At 43.2% G+C, this 16,678-nt stretch overlaps 1 protein-coding gene across 6 annotated transcripts in view; it reads left to right on the top strand.

Annotated features, from left to right (window-relative positions):
- LOC134207865 (integrin alpha-PS2) overlaps positions 1-16,678 on the top strand; it is a 248,820-nt gene that overhangs the window by 162,068 nt on the left and 70,074 nt on the right. For all 6 annotated transcript variants that reach the window (XM_062683826.1, XM_062683823.1, XM_062683828.1 and 3 more), the window contains exon 6: positions 11,447-11,508. In XM_062683826.1, the coding sequence (XP_062539810.1) occupies positions 11,447-11,508 (62 nt within the window). The remainder of the gene's footprint in view (positions 1-11,446; positions 11,509-16,678) is intronic.

The raw sequence follows: 16,678 nt of genomic DNA on the forward strand, positions 1-16,678 counted from the left end.
GTCGCGGCAAATTAATATATTTTTTGCTGTGAATAGTGTCCAACTCGGAAAGTTTCTCCGTCGGGTGGAACTAGTTGCACTCGAATCGGTCAAGTCCTTCTATATGAAACGTGTTTAAGGTGGTTATACAACAAAGCCACAAATCGGCCATCTTGGAAACCACGTGCTTTTTCTAGTGATTTTTCAAGAGCACGAATTGAGAGAACCACAACGCCCATGGGGATGAAACATTCGTAGATCGTTTGCTTACTCATGCTAAACAATCGACTTTAATTTCAGCATTGTACAAAAATTATTACGCTAGATTTGATCTTTTGATAATAGGAGTAGAAATCCGTGTGGTGAATTTGAAATTCACCACATGGCTTGATTGTATAATCACCTTAACAAAAAAAAATTCTCGGGGCTACACCCACACTCACACACACACACAGTCAGACATGTGCTCAGTTTTTCGAGCTCAGTCGTTTGGTATATAACATTATGGGTCTCCGAGCCTTCTATCAAAATTTGGCTTTTGGAGTGAAATTATAGCCTTCTGGTACAACTTTGTTGTACGAGAAAGGCAAAACTATTTTGTTTAGGGAACACTCCATTGTGTTAAGACTCTCTGTTCCGATGGACTGTGCCGTCATGGGGTTGTATACCAGCACGTTCTGCCGGACGGACTTTTGGGAACTGCTTGATGACGCACAACCCCAATTGAACTTCTGAGAGGCGTGTACCACGTGGGTAGTGTCACCTACCGATGTGATATCACCATGGTAATCACTATCGTCCGTGCGGTGTTGAACTTAATCTATAGATTAAAAACCCAGCTTAATTCACTGAGTAGTGACACTATCTTTCTCGCATTTGGCCGAGACACCAACCTTATATGGTGCTAATATGGTTCGAAGTACCACTTTATTTATAACTTTTAAACGCAACGATCGATCGTTATCAAATTCAATAGTGATCAACTAGGCTTTGCCCCCTGTTGCGAGAAAATCGGTTAAGGATTACTATATGAAAAGTTGTCTAATGTTTTTCTTAGCTTTTGTGCACACACATACACACATACATACACACGGACAGACAGACACTTGCTCAGTTCGACGAGTTGAGTCGACAGTATGGGTCTCCGAGGCTTCTATAAGTTCGTTTTCGGAGTGAAATGATTGCCTTTCGGTACAACTTTGTTGTACGAGAAAAGCAAAAAACACATTAATAAAGTTCAAAAAACAAACTATCATCCGTGGATTGTTACACTAATCACACGCGATACTAAATCGTAGGGGAGGTGGTTCGGTTGTGGGCACCGTCTCGTATCTTTTAACAGAAAGCAGATACTGTTATTCTGACATCTGTCATTCATATGCTATCCTGAGATGAGGTAAGACATCTCACTGTCTCTTTTTGAAACCATTTCCCTGTCAGAAAAGGCCAGTTTTGATTGGGAGATTTGACAGACACCGGCAAGTGCAGCGTTGTTTTATTTTGCTGGTGGGTGCTTTGATATTACTTTCGCGGTGTTGCTAGTAGTCGGGGATTAACCAACATCAGTTTCTAAAGAAACAAGTAAGCACGAATAAACGTTTCTTTCATTCATTTTAACGTAAAATAGAATGAATAATAAAAATGTTGTAATCAGAGTCAGAAGTGCAATGATGAAGTACAAATGAACAGCTTAGCATTCGGTAATTATTGTTTGAAGTTTTTTCGTCTGGTTTATTTTAGGTTAGTTAAAAAAGTTGGTCACACTGGAGCTGCCAGTTGCGTGGATTGTGGATAATTTGTGTGAGGGCATTCAGCTCCGAGATGTCTTATCTCATCTCAGATGCTATCGAAACAAGATGTTTTGTGCAGAATACCAAACAAGATAGACACCTCTACTTTGAACTATGAACAAATAATTTTTAGAAAAATATATTAAGCTCTTTTAGTGGAATAATTTTAGTTTAAATAATTTTTGTTCTACATAAAAATCAACACGAAAATTTTATTTGACCTTTTTCAAAGTGTCATAAAATGGTGTGATTGAATTGAAAAAGTGAGTTCCAATGCGTATTCATACGGTAAATTTTGTCTATTTTGTGGTTTAATAACGATTGGCATCACAATTTCAGCTCGAAAATGTTTTTCACCACTTTCCTGATACGCTGCTGAATTCGCTTGTGGGCACCATTAATGGTTCGGTTATGGGCACCCTCTTGTTATTGACAAATCGTTCAATATCAGTTTATCATAAAACATATTGACATTTTTATGCTGTTTTTATGCAATTTCTTCGAAGTATTCAGCCATAATTTATTGTAATTACAAGTTTTATTATTTATTTGTGTTTTAGCCGCGCTTTTTGGAACTAAGCGTTGACCGATTTACACACAACAAGTTGCAATTGACGGGGAATTCAGTCTCATTGTTTGCCATTTAAAATTGTACCTTTTAAACATTGCTTTCCAAAGTTGTTGACAAATTGTCGTTTATTTACATTAGGAGCGCTCATCAATAAATAAATTTCTGTCTGTCTGACCCTTATGGACTCGGAAACTACTGAACCGATCGGCATGAAAATTTGTGTGCAGAGGTTTTTGAGGCCGGGATGGTTTTTAAGGTGGTTAGAGACCCCTCCCACCTTTGGAAAGGGAGGCTCCCATACAAATGAAACAGAAATTTCTGCACAACTCGAGAGCTAATCCAAGAATAAATCAATTTTAGACGAAACAAAGTTCGTCGGGTCTGCTAGTATAAAATAAAAACTCGAAATTAAAAATATATTTATTTGTCTACAATGTATATAGAATGACGGCTTTGGCAGGTTTTGTTCTATTATTGTCAGGGGGTTTTAAGACTGATTATGCTCAAATTTGGCCTAAACATTTTTTGCATATCAAAGAATATTGTGGCCAAATTTCATAAAATCGGACGACAAAACCCCTGCCAATAATAGAACAAAACCTGCCAAAGCCGTCTGTTCCCCTAAATGAATGCAATATATACGAGACGACGTGGAGCGCAGCGAGCGAAATGGGCAGACCAGGTGCAGAACGACTTGGCGAGCGTGAGGCGTATTCGAGGATGGAGAGATGCGTGTATTGTGGCGTCAAATTGTTGATTCAGTGTTATCTGTTCAGATGTAGACTCAATAAATGAAAATGAATATCCAAATTGATGGAAAAAGTTAATTCCATCTTCCTGAAGTGCTATTTTGACATTTCTTAAGTGATTGTTTTCGTTCCCTTCATCAATGCATGAGAAAGGCATCATCACTGCTAGGTGGATAAATCTAGGCTTTTTATTGTTACATTACAATTAAAACTAATAAAATACTCTTTTTCTTTGGAACTGGGTGGATTTCATTTGTTATTCTTCATTATTAGCCGGAGTGCCCACAACCGAACCACAAAACTGAAATGTCCAAAAATTCCAAATTTGCGAAATTGACAATAAAATGTTTCAAATCGATGAAATCTAGCTTCCCATTGGTATAAAAATGTAGACATAATACCAACTAGAACCAATGGACAAAATTCAAAAGGGTGCCCACAACCGAACCTCCTCCCCTACACTTGAGCTGAGTGCGCCGTTTCTCCTTATAGTTTAGCTCCATTTCTCTAGAACGCGATTATGTGCGAGTCAAGCACTTTATCTATTATTACTTCTTGAAAACTTTCAAAATTAAACTTTCTCGAACTTCACTTCACGCTATAAACCCCCACAGCTCCCCCCCCCCCCTAAATGGTGGAAACATTGAACGGGCACTGAAATGAATTTTCTTTAACATGTGCAGTTTACGATCCAATCATATTCAGAAATAGGTGGTTGAAATTCAAAAGATTCCCAAAAACTTGTTAGGGTATCCAGGATCCATTATATATATGAAAATCAAAACAAACCAGAAACATTTCGGGCTCAAGAATTTTCCTTGAAATGTTTGTATTCTGTTTAAAATTTCTTTATTCAATTCTCGCGCTTAGTTTCATAGGGACGTTACTGTAAAGATCGATTTCCCTTCGTCGAAGTTTTCTTTTTATTATTGTACAGAATTGCGATAATTCGTTGATAATTTAATGGTTTGGTATGATAAAGGCTGATTGTATCTTACACCAGAATTTTTTTTTTCTTTAGTCTTTATTAAGGTGTTTTTTTAATCTACAGACTAAGTTCAACACCTCTTACACCAGAATCTATAATCACATTTGTAGCTTATGAAACAATTGAGTTATTAACAAAATATAAAATCGATTAAGAGAAATCGATCAATACAGTTACGCCCCTATGAAACTAAGCGCGAGAATTGTGTAACTCAATAATAACAATAATACTATATTCAGTATTGTGGAGTTTTTCAATTGTTACCAGATTTATTTGAGGGTCTTTATATTTTTCACCATTTCTAGAATATACAGTTTTTAAAATCATAAACCACTCTTCAGCTGAATAACAATAGCTTGTCGTGCTGACGTCGTGTTAACCCGTTGTTTTGAAAATGGCAATTTTTTTATGGACCAGGACAATAATGCGCCGTGCGTTACGCGTTGCTGTACTAAATGTTCTAAATCAACCGTCACAGCTTCGGGAGCGTCGGTTTTGAAAATATTCAAATTTAGCGCGTTGACGCTGACGGAAATAAAATAAATATCGAGATATCGACACCTAAATTATTATTTCTGAGATTGTAACCATATTTATTAACAATAGTTCACTAAAACATATTTGAAGTGAATCAAAACGTGGTATTTATCTGGTCATCAGATCTGAAGATTCGTACATAATTTATAATCCAACCTAATTTTGAATTTTATCAAGTTGTTTTCTCAAGACTTTCTAGGTGTTCACTAAGAAATTCATAAATAGCCTCCTTTATTTTTTTAATCTACTTTGTCGTTTCCTCGTTTCCTCCTTGAGAATTTCATATACCTAATGTGGTATTTTCCTTTTCTCTGCCTCCTGCGAAATAATATGTTTCTACCAGAAATCCTTCTAGAAGCTCCCCAGGGAACTTTATAAATTCCTCCGGAAAGTTATCCACGAATTCCTTTGTAAATCGTTCGAAAATCCCCCTAATGTAATTGTAATTCCTCCAAAAATTTATTTGGAAACCCTTGACTATTTTTTTTAGGAAATTCTTGAGGAAAGTTTATGAAGATTTCTTTTCTTCTTTCCAAGTTTTACTTCTAGACATTTCTCCGGCTTTTCTTCCACAAAAATCTTCGGCATTTCCTTCAGGAATGCATACAAGAGTTCCTTCAAGAATACATTCGGAATTTCCCCCCATAACTCCTTCAGAAGTTTATTCAGAAATTTATGACGGAAATCCTCCCATTTCGCTCCATAATTTCACTTGTTAATCTTTAAGAAATTTTTTCGGAAATTCTTCTAGGAACTTCTCCGGGAATTCCTCCAGGATATTTTCCAGGAAATTTTCCGGGAATACCTCCAAAAATTCAATAACGAAATCCTCTAGGATTTAATTCTGGAATTATTTTCGCAATTACTTCAGAATATTCTTCAAGAATTTTTCTGGACTTTTTTTTAGGAATTTCTCCAGGAATTCGCCAAAGTATTTCCCCTGAAATTCTTCCAGGTATTTTTCCGGGAATTTTCCTTCAAGCACTTATCCAGGAATACCTTCAGGAATTTCTCTGGGAATTTGTCTGCGGAATCGTTCTGGAATTCTTTCCGGACTTCACTACAGAATTTCATTCGAACATTAATTTGAAAGTTCCTCCAGAATATCTTCAAAGAGTTCTTCCAGGAATTTCTTCAGAACAAACCCCCGGGAATTCATCCGGTAATTTCTTCAGCAATTCATCTGGGGATACTTTGATGATTTTACCTGAGAATTTTCCTATTAATTCCCTCTGGTATTTTTCCTGAAATTTCTTCAGATATTTCTCCGGAAATTCTTTTAGGAACTTCTCCAAGCATTATTTCAGGACTTCCTTGTGGGAGTTCCTCCGGGAGCTTCTCCAAGAGTTCTTTTTTCAAGAGTTCCACCGAGAATCCCTCCTGGAACTTCACAGGGAATTTCTGGAGGATATTAAGCAAAATTCAACTTAACTGCGTTATAAAACTTAAAATGTTACTTGGGTGGTATTACGGCTGTTCCTCAGAAAATTCCTCCGGGAGCTCCTTCAGTAGTTCCTCCGGGAATTCTTTCAGGCTTTCTTTCAGGAATTCATTTAGCCTTTCTTTATGACTTTATCTACAAATTCCTCCAAAAGTTCCTCCTAGAATTTCTCTGGAAGTTCCTCCGGGAATTCCTCCTGAAGGCTATCTTAGAATTCTTCCAGGAGTTCCTCCTGGATTCTTATGGAAGTTCATTTGAGAGTTCATCCGGGAGCTTAAATTCCGTAAATTCCTCCGGAGGAAAAGCCAGTGGAACTACTAGAAGAATTCTCGGAAAAAAATCTTGGAGAATTCATCTTATAGATAAATCTCGTCTAGCTGACACCTTTGTAGGGGTATGAAGCTGGACCAACATCATCATCAGAGGACCTCCCAGAGAAATTCTCAAAGGATCTTCTGGAGGAATTTCTATATAAATTCCTGAAGAAGCCTAAATGAATTCCAGAATGAAAGCCTGAATGAATCCCCGGAAGAATTTTCAGGGGAACCCATGTAGAAACTGCCTATAGAACTACCGGAATACATCCCGGATGAAATCCTGGAGGAATTCTTGGAGGAACTGTCGGTGGAACTCCTGGAAGAATTCCCGGAGAAACGCCCGGTGGAATTTCCGGAGAAACTCCTGGAGAATCTCCCAGTGGTGGAATTTTCGGATCAATTCTTAGAATAAATTTATGGTGGAATTCCTGAAGACATTCCCGAAGAAGTTGCTTCAACACCCAGCGTGACGCGACGCGCAACGCTCAATTGTGATCCAGCCTTAACTATTGGTTGTGGATTTAGTTTAAAAGTTTTTGGAACTTAGAAGGAAATAGTGCCAAGAACTAATATTCATGTGCTTTTATAAGACTACGATGCAGTAGACCAAAAAAGTTGCCCCCTCCCTACTCGAAATCCTGGCTACGCCCATGCAAAGAAGAGTCTTTTGTCGACGAATAACAGACATGTTTTCGTGAGGGCCGATCAAATGTTTACCCTTAGACAAGTCCTTGATAAATTCCAGGAGTACTTTTGCAGACACATCATCTGATAAAAAATATTCTGAGCTTTTAGTGTAGAGTGTGTCATAAGAGCAATAACAATCATAAGACGCAATATAAGCGATAAGCAATAACAATCATAAGACGAGCAATTCGTACAATTCCAACTTATTACACCACTTGATTGTACCTTTGACAGATCAAACATGTAAGAGTTGCGGATGAAATTTTAAAATCAGTTGTAACTTTTGATGGATTAAAGTATCACCCTGCACTCCTGAATTCACTATTCAATATATAGCACTCGATGAAGCGATTAGGAGAGCTGGTTTGCAGAGAAGCGGTACCATACCATTATCACAAAATCGCATACACTGTTGGGCTTTGCGGACGAAATCGACATTATTGGGGTTGATCGCTGTGCCGTGGAAGAGGCTTGCCTTTTAAGCCCCCCCAAACCTAAGCGATTTCATTGCCGCGACGGCGACAGCTAGTCGCCGCGATTCTATCGTTGGGTCGCTGCATTTTCCTTTTAAGCTTCCATACCAACGGCGACCGACTCGCAGTCGCCAAGAGATTGAATCGCGTCGCGATTGTCTCGTCGCGTGTATGTGGGGGAACCTTTAAGAAGGATACAGAGAGGATTGAACTCACGATCAATACCAGCAAAACGAAGTACATGGTCGCTGTCAATCAACATGGGTTCATTACTACACCCATCCGGCGGATTTTCCATCAATTATGTATAAGAATCTACGAAAATCTGTATAAGAATTGGGCATATGCGAAATTGCTAGATTCTTATACAAATATTATATTGGAATCTAACAATGTTGTAAGCCTTTCTTACATTTTTGTATAAGAATCTAACAATTTCGCATATGCCCAGTTTTTATACATGTTTTGGTAGATTCTTATACAGAATTGTTAGAAAATCTAACAATCGCCGGTTGGGTGTAGTGGTGGTATTGAAGTGGAACTGGATGGTGAACAAATTTAGCGGTAGAAGAATTTGTGAACCTTAGAACTTTAGAGACGTGTGATAATGTTGTTATCCGCGAGGGGAAAAGACGTATTGCAGCTGCGAATAGGGACGGACTTTGTAACCAGCTTAAGTCCAGTAGTCTGCGAACGAAAACGAAATTTGGGCTGTATACTACTCTAGTTCTCCCGGTTGGCCATAAAATGAAGTGTTTGAGCATAAGACATTGCGGACAATACTCCGAGGTAAACGGGATAATGACATCAGGCGGCTTTGCATGAATCACGACCAATACCATAAAGGGATGGATAATGTTAAGCTAATTCAACACACCATAATACGGTGGGCTGGACACGTTTCTCGTATGTTGAGTGAGCGTCAAGCGAAAATGTGTAATTACAGCTGACCTGGCAATAACGTAGTAGCAACTGTGGGCAGGGTTTGCAGAAGTCGCTCTCAATAGATAACGAACAACGATAAAAGAGAGGCAAAAACTGTTCCGAATCATAACAAGCTATGATAACAAATTTATCAAGCTTGTATACAAGTGCGAGCAAACAAAATCGGATAGGCTGCAGCCTCCACAGAAAAATGGCGATTTTCGCTTTGTTTTCGCTCATTTCGTGTTGGTTACTACACAGCTGTGTAAAATAAGTTGAAATGCACAGAGCCAGTGCTCCCCGCATTTGGAGCTTCGTAAAAGAAATTTATCATGGGTTACAGCCTCCTGAATCAGTTCTCTATCATAACAGCTTGCGAAAAAAGTCTCTCGCGGTATCCTACATATCGTATATGTATACAGATGATAAGTGAGAGACTTGTTCAATCTCTTTGGGATGCAATCCCTGACCGTGGGCGGTCAATCATGCTCATGCTCATGTTTAATGAGAGTCAAACGAAAATAATATTTTGTAGAGAACCCGGCCGTAGGATTCGTGGAAGGTTGTGTACGCGGTGGTTTTTTGCGTTGAAAAGGACCTGAGAGCGTTAAACGCTCAAGGGATTGGCTTAGGATCGAATCCAGTGGAGAAGGATACTGTATTCGGCGTAGGCGCATCGAGGAGGAGCTGCAGCTCCTCAAGTATTAATTAATTCTTAATAATTCATTTTGTAGTATAAAAATATGTAAATATCTTGATAGTCCCCAAACTCAACACTAGCGTTGTTCTCAAAAACTAATCAAATAATGGAAAATAAGTAGTGGGACCATTTGGGCTGCACCCTCTATTCCCTTCCACAACGTTAATAACTCGACCGCGTTCCAACCTGGGAGTTCCAACCAAATGGCTTGATTTTTTGTACATCACTAGATATCGACAGAAACAAACCATGTACTAAGAAACAAATAATTTGGTTGCAATGCGCTCGAGTAATGAACGTTGCGGACGGGAATAGGGAGTGCTGCCCAAATGATTCTCTGTTCTATCGGTCGATTCTATTAGATCAAAATTTATTCACAAAGTCATATCCGGACTGATTTACGCTTCTAAGTAAGCCGCCAACTCCCACATAATTTAAATCACACCAATCATCATACGGAAATGATCGAACTACTCCATTATCACCGACACTTCCTGAGTGATGCAGCCTATGCTTCCACTTCACAGCTCCTGCATTTTTCTTTTAAATTGATATGAATCACTTGCATCAACACTGGTGTAAAAGGGCTAACGATCATTCACACTTTCCTATTTTGGACGAAAGCGCAAGCCCTAATGTGTTTTCGTCGTTTCCATTCAACGGACTGTCCATAGGTCATCATTTAGTGCACCTTTCCAGAGCGCTTCTGGTACGAATGTTACGTTTTTCTTGAAGAATAAACGTTTCCCACCATATTTCCACGTTTCGGGGTCCAGTTGCAACGTGTCATAAATCTGTCCCAGTTTATGGTTTCATTGGGAAGCATAGTTTCATTCTCCCCGCTGGACGCTCATAATTTCTCGCGCAACTTTTCACTCAGCATGCTTCGAGGTGTTGCGGTGAAATAATCGCTTTCAGAGCATTCTAAATAGATGATCCACCAAACGGGCCTACTACGGCAGAGATACGGCACGGCTATTCCAACCTACCGGAAAGAAGTTGCACTCCAGATCGCTTCCCAAGATAAACGATGAAGTTAGGAGTTCTTTGAACCGAGCATGGCATGCTGCGCCAGCAAACAGTAGATAATTTAGAGTGGTTGTTTTGACGACGACGACGACGGTCGGGGCCACTTCACCGGACGCGACGGGTGTTAATCGGTTTCGGATCTGGTTTACGCTAGTCACACCTCCTCCTGATGCAGTGTAATGGAGAGCATCAGCGACGAACGGTGGCGAGCATAATTTATGGGATTATGTTTACTTGTTTCATGGCGTTCTTCATGGGAAAGAGGTGTGCAGGAGACCCAAGTGGTAAAGGTGTTTTAATCAGAGAGTCTCTTTGTTGATGTAAAACGACGTTGAACAGAGCAAAGTTCAATTAGACTTTATCTATTTGAACTTCATTCTGTTCAATGTCGTTTTACACAATCGTTTCTTATGTATATATGTTCTAAGCTAATTTTACGAGATTTCAGGAGAAATAAGTGATAGTTCTACCTCGTTCCGCGTTCGAGCTATGACATTCCAAAATTAAAATTCGTTTACTGAGTGGATAGACAAGCATTTGTTCGGTTTGTCGAACTGAGTCAAGCCGTTCTCTGTGATTAAAGCCTACAAATAAAACAGAAGACATGGACATGGAGGAAAAAATCTTAATTTTGGATGGCTCAATCCAACTTCCTTGTTTGAATACAAAAACAATCCTATACAATAAATCTAATAATGATCGTCAATCAGATACCATACCATCCCTTGCGACAAAAGTCGGTTCGCCGAAAGTGGGTTAAGAACTGCATTTACGAAGTTATTGTTTCTGCAGCTCAACGACCTAAACTGGACTGACGATATTTACTTGTCCCGCTAAGACTTTCTTTTTACGAGATAATGAGTTTAACGCTTCGTCGTCGATCAAATGCGTGGAATGACAAATGCCCGGCTCTGATTTCCTATATCCCGATTTTAAACGTTTATTCAGCTGTTACGCGATTCAAAAGTAGCCCACTTTGCTACGGACCCACCACCGGATGATGCTGACTTTGCTGAATGAACAGCGGCAGCACATTGCACATGTCGTAATTTGGCTGAACCGTATGGGCCGCGTTTTTTTTCTCCTCATTTCCATCGAATTTCACAAACATCCGGCTTTCGGAAGTCGTCATCTAAGTCGTCGTCATTAAATCCACCTCGCCCGGGCCTCGCCGTTTCAGAGATTTCCAAACATATGTTTTAATTTAAAAGTAACAAACCTCTTCATCCTTCTCACCGTTTCTCTTGTCTTCCATTTCCAGTGTACTGGGGTTATCACCGGCAAGGATCATGTCAAGCCGGCTTCAGTGCCTCACTGACTAAGGTAAGTTGATCGTTGCAGCTCGCTGCGGCTCTAAGTCGCACACGAACTTTCTTGGGATCGGAAAGAGGAGCTACCGAACGAGCGCGCGCGGAGTATAGTTTCGGTATTGGACCTTTTCGACCGTATGCCGCCGTTCGTTACGCGTTGGCTTTGCCAGCGAAATGTGTCTCTTTTTCCACGGAATCGTTTTCAACTCCGATGCACACCAAGGAGGCTACCTTCTGTCTGTCTTTTCGGTTCGCCTTCAGTCCATCTGTCTCCCGTGGAAATTTTGTGCGGCGTGGAAGCATTCACTTGAGCACATACAGTAGCGGACCACGAAAAAGGACTTCTACCGGTTTCCTATGTAAAACACAAGTCATTTACATAGATGCATCCTCCTTATTTCTGGACCAATTTGTCTTAACCCAGAAATTAGAAATATGGTCAATGTTATATAAAAAATCTAAATTTACAAAAAATATTGTATGATTGATAATTTTCACTGGTAATTTTTTACACTATCGTTGATTTGACCCTAAATAATGCATTACACGCCCAAGTGAGTTGAGCTTTGATCGAACCAAACAAAGATGCCTCAGGATGCTTTTCTTTCCGAAAGCAATCAACTTTTAGAGTTCATCAACAATTCTGCTGCCCGCGACTGTAGGAATCGAATTAACATTTGCTTCCTTGGGTGCATTAAACCATGGGGTCGAATCAATTCGGTTGGATCTCGTGATGAGTCAATTGTCAATCGAAGTAAGACAGGGATGAACTTTTGTTAAGAAGATGCTGCCCGGATATCAAAAGTTGTCTATCTCTGACTCTGTTTTTTTTTTATAATCATTTTTTTATGTTTGACGAAGAATTCAATCCTATTACCATGTGATTATTTTCAATAACAAAATAGTAGGGGAATGTCCCTGGTTGTTAGCTGGCCCCGGTTGTGGGCCACCGTAAATAATTTTTGACACTTGATAGATACGACAAATCTGAGCAATGTCAAACTTGTAGTTGGACAGCATACATAATCAGAGCCAATATCGAAGCATTCACACGCATATGGTTTCTTGCCGCAAGCAAGCAAAAAAGAATCGTTAAAAATTGTTTGTGTTTCAAAATTTAGTCATTTTTCAAGTGCGATAAATCGAAGCAAATCATTGGAAATAGGTAAGAGTTACACTTTATTAATTAACATATTAAGTGCATAAAGAACACCGCTGCCGACCGACCGACCACCCGTCTCAACTGGTGACCGGACGAGTGCCGAGGTCGATCCAAAGATTCCGGGTGAAGAGAATTTCCGGTTCAATGATGCCCCGAAGCCGGTGCATTCGCACGCCACGGTCTACTCAGCCGTTCTCCGGTGGTGGACCTAGCCTACTCCGATAACCAATTTTCGATGCGCTTGAGCCATTCAGCTCAGGTACATATGCCTATGTGTACTCTTCAGCTTTTGCACGTCGCAGTTTGCACTCAGCGCCGACAACCAGACTAGACCTCTGTACCGCAGTATTGAAACCGCCACGCTTGCTGGAGCGCATCCTAGAGCCGTTCGTCATCATCCTCAATAGTGCCGCTATCGCCTTTGCCGCACTTTTGCACACGTAGTCGAAATGAAGTTTGAAGCTTAACTTATCGTAGAGCATCATCGTTGTTTCAGAGATCTTTTGGAGGTGATGTCGCAGCCACCGACTCGAATTGTCGCCTCCTACACCGATTTCCGGTTGTTGACAGCTATCATCTCCGTTTTCTAATGCACCAACTGTAGCTTCTTACTGCGCAACCATTCCTCTACTAGACTGATCGCATAGGTTGCAGTCAATTCGACCTCCTGGATATCCGTACTCAGCATGCCATCGTACATGTCGTTCCCCAGTAATGGACCCAGAATTGACCCCGGCGGGACACTTGATGTGATGGGGGCGCTAACCAAGCCCTCGTCTGTCTCGTAGATCAATACTCGATTTTGGAAGTAGCTTTTCAGAATCTTGTACAGCCCAACCGGAACTCCCAGTCGAAGCAACGAGTTTGCGATCTCCATCCAGTACGCACTGTTGAATGCATTCCGCACGTCGTAAGTTCCTCCAGGCATTCCTCCAGAAGTTCCTCCAGGAATTCCTCTGGAAGTCCCTCCAGGAATTCCTCCGGAAGTCCCTCCAGGAATTCCTCCGGAAGTCCCTCCAGGAATTCCTCCGGAAGTCCCTCCAGGAATTCCTCCGGAAGTCCCTCCAGGAATTCCTCCGGAAGTCCCTCCGGGAATTCCTCCGGAAGTCCCTCCAGGAATTCCTCCGGAAGTCCCTCCAGGAATTCCTCCGGAAGTCCCTCCAGGAATTCCTCCGGAAGTCCCTCCAGGAATTCCTCCGAATGTCCCTCCAGAAATTCATCCGGAAGCTCCTCAAGGAATTCCTCCGGGAGTTCCTCCAGCAATTCCTCCAGTAATTCCCCCGAAAGTTCCTTCAGGAATTCTTCCGAAAATATCTCCAGCAATTCCTCCGGAAGTTCTTCCATGAATTCCTCCGTAAGCTCCTCCAGGAATTCCTCCAGATGCTCCTCCAGGAATTTTTCCGGAAGTTCCTCCAGTAATTCCTCAGATAGTTCCTCGAGCAATTCCTCCGAAAGTTCCTGCAGGAATTCCTCCGGAAGTTCATCCAGGAACTCGAAAGTAACTCCAGAAATTCCTCCTGAAGCTCCTTCAGGAATTCTTCCGGAAGTCCCTCCAGAAATTTATCCGGAAGTTCCTCCAGGAATTCCTCCGGTAGTTCCACCAGCAAATCCTCCTAAAGTTCCTTCAGGAATTCCACCGGAAGTTCATCCAGGGAGTCGAAAGTAACTCCAGAAATTCCTCCTGAAGCTCAGGAATTCTTCCGGAAGTCCCTCCAGGAATTTCTCCGGAAGTTCCTCCAGGAATTCCTCAGGAAGTTCCTCCAGGAATTCCTCCGGAAGTTCCTCCAGGAATTCCTCCGGAAGTTCCTCCAGGAATTCCTCCGGAAGTTCCTCCAGGAATTCCTCCGGAAGTTCCTCCAGGAATTCCTCCGGAAGTTCCTCCAGGAATTCCTCCGGAAGTTCCTCCAGGAATTCCTCCGGAAGTTCCTCCAGGAATTCCTCCGGAAGTTCCTCCAGGAATTCCTCCGGAAGTTCCTCCAGGAATTCCTCCGGAAGTTCCTCCAGGAATTCCTCCGGAAGTTCCTCCAGGAATTCCTCCGGAAGTTCCTCCAGGAATTCCTCCGGAAGTTCCTCCAGGAATTCCTCCGGAAGTTCCTCCAGGAATTCCTCCGTAAGTTCCTCCAGGCAGGCTTCCGGACCTCTTGAAAGGAGGCTTCCGGGCCTCTTGAAAGGAGGCTTCCGGGCCTCTTGAAAGGAGGCTTCCGGGCCTCTTGAAAGGAGGCTTCCGGGCCTCTTGAAAGGAGGCTTCCGGGCCTCGTGAAAGGAGGCTTCCGGGCCTCTTGAAAGGAGGCTTCCGGGCCTCTTGAAAGGAGGCTTCCGGGCCTCTTGAAAGGAGGCTTCCGGGCCTCTTGAAAGGAGGCTTCCGGGCCTCTTGAAAGGAGGCTTCCGGGCCTCTTGAAAGGAGGCTTCCGGCCTCTTGAAAGGAGGCTTCCGGGCCTCTTGAAAGGAGGCTTCCGGGCCTCTTGAAAGGAGGCTTCCGGGCCTCTTGAAAGGAGGCTTCGGGGCTCTTGAAAGGAGGCTTCCGGGCCTCTTGAAAGGAGGCTTCCGGGCCTCTTGAAAGGAGGCTTCCGGGCCTCTTGAAAGGAGGCTTCCGGGCCTCTTGAAAGGAGGCTTCGAGCCTCTTGAAAGGAGGCTTCCAGGCCTCTTGAAAGGAGGCTTCCGGGCCTCTTGAAAGGAGGCTTCCGGGCCTCTTGAAAGGAGGCTTCCGGGCCTCTTGAAAGGAGGCTTCCGGGCCTCTTGAAAGGAGGCTTCCGAGCCTCTTGAAAGGAGGCTTCCGGGCCTCTTGAAAGGAGGCTTCCGGGCCTCTTGAAAGGAGGCTTCCGGGCCTCTCGAAAGGAGGCTTCCGGGCCTCTTGAAAGGAGGCTTCCGGGCCTCTTGAAAGGAGGCTTCCGGGCCTCTTGAAAGGAGGCTTCCGGGCCTCTTGAAAGGAGGCTTCCGGGCCTCTTGAAAGGAGGCTTCCGGGCCTCTTGAAATGAGGCTTCCGGGCCTCTTGAAGGAGGCTTCCAGGCCCCTTGAAAGGAAGCTTCCGGGCCTCTTGAAAGGAGGCTTCCGGGCCTCTTGAAAGGAGGCTTCCGGGCCTCTTGAAAGGAGGCTTCCGGGCCTCTTGAAAGGAGGCTTCCGGGCCTCTTGAAAGGAGGCTTCCGGGCTTCCGGGCCTCTTGAAAGGAGGCTTCCGGGCCTCTTGAAAGGAGGCTTCCGGGCTTCCGGGCCTCTTGAAAGGAGGCTTCCGGGCCTCTTGAAAGGAGGCTTCCGGGCCTCTTGAAAGGAGGCTTCCGGGCCTCTTATAAGAAGGCTTCCGGGCCTCTTGAAAAGAGGCTTCCGGGCCTCTTGAAAGGAGGCTTCCGGGCCTCTTGAAAGGAGGCTTCCGGGCCTCTTGAAAGGAGGCTTCCGGGCCTCTTGAAAGGAGGCTTCCGGGCCTCTTGAAAGGAGGCTTCCGGGCCTCTTGAAAGGAGGCTTCCTGGCCTCTTGAAAGGAGGCTTCCGGGCCTCTTGAAAGGAGGCTTTCGGGCCTCTTGAAAGGAGGCTTCCGGGCCTCTTGAAAGGAGGCTTCCGGGCCTCTTGAAAGGAGGCTTCCGGGCCTCTTGAAAGGAGGCTTCCGGGCCTCTTGAAAGGGGCTTCCGGGCCTCTTGAAAGGGGCTTCCGGACCTCTTGAAAGGAGGCTTCCGGGCCTCTTGAAAGGAGGCTTCCGGGCCTCTTGAAAGGAGGCTTCTGGGCCTCTTGAAAGGAGGCTTCCGGGCCTCTTGAAAGGAGGCTTCCGGGCCTCTTGAAAGGAGGCTTCCGGGCCTCTTGAAAGGAGGCTTCCGGGCCTCTTGAAAGGAGGCTTCCGGGCCTCTTGAAAGGAGGCAATATGTTTTGATTGGAATTGTACGAAGTCCGCCATTACGCATGTTTGTCCGAGGTACCCCCTGCGGCTAGCAAAGGTACCCCCAGGGGTACATGTACCCCAGGTTGAGAACCGCTGGTCTGGCCGATAGGACAGATCGTTGATGGATTGGCTTGTGTGAATAGCGAAGGTAGAAATGA

This window comes from Armigeres subalbatus, chromosome 1 (genome assembly GCF_024139115.2).
Source record: "Armigeres subalbatus isolate Guangzhou_Male chromosome 1, GZ_Asu_2, whole genome shotgun sequence".
Lineage (NCBI taxonomy): Eukaryota > Metazoa > Arthropoda > Insecta > Diptera > Culicidae > Armigeres > Armigeres subalbatus.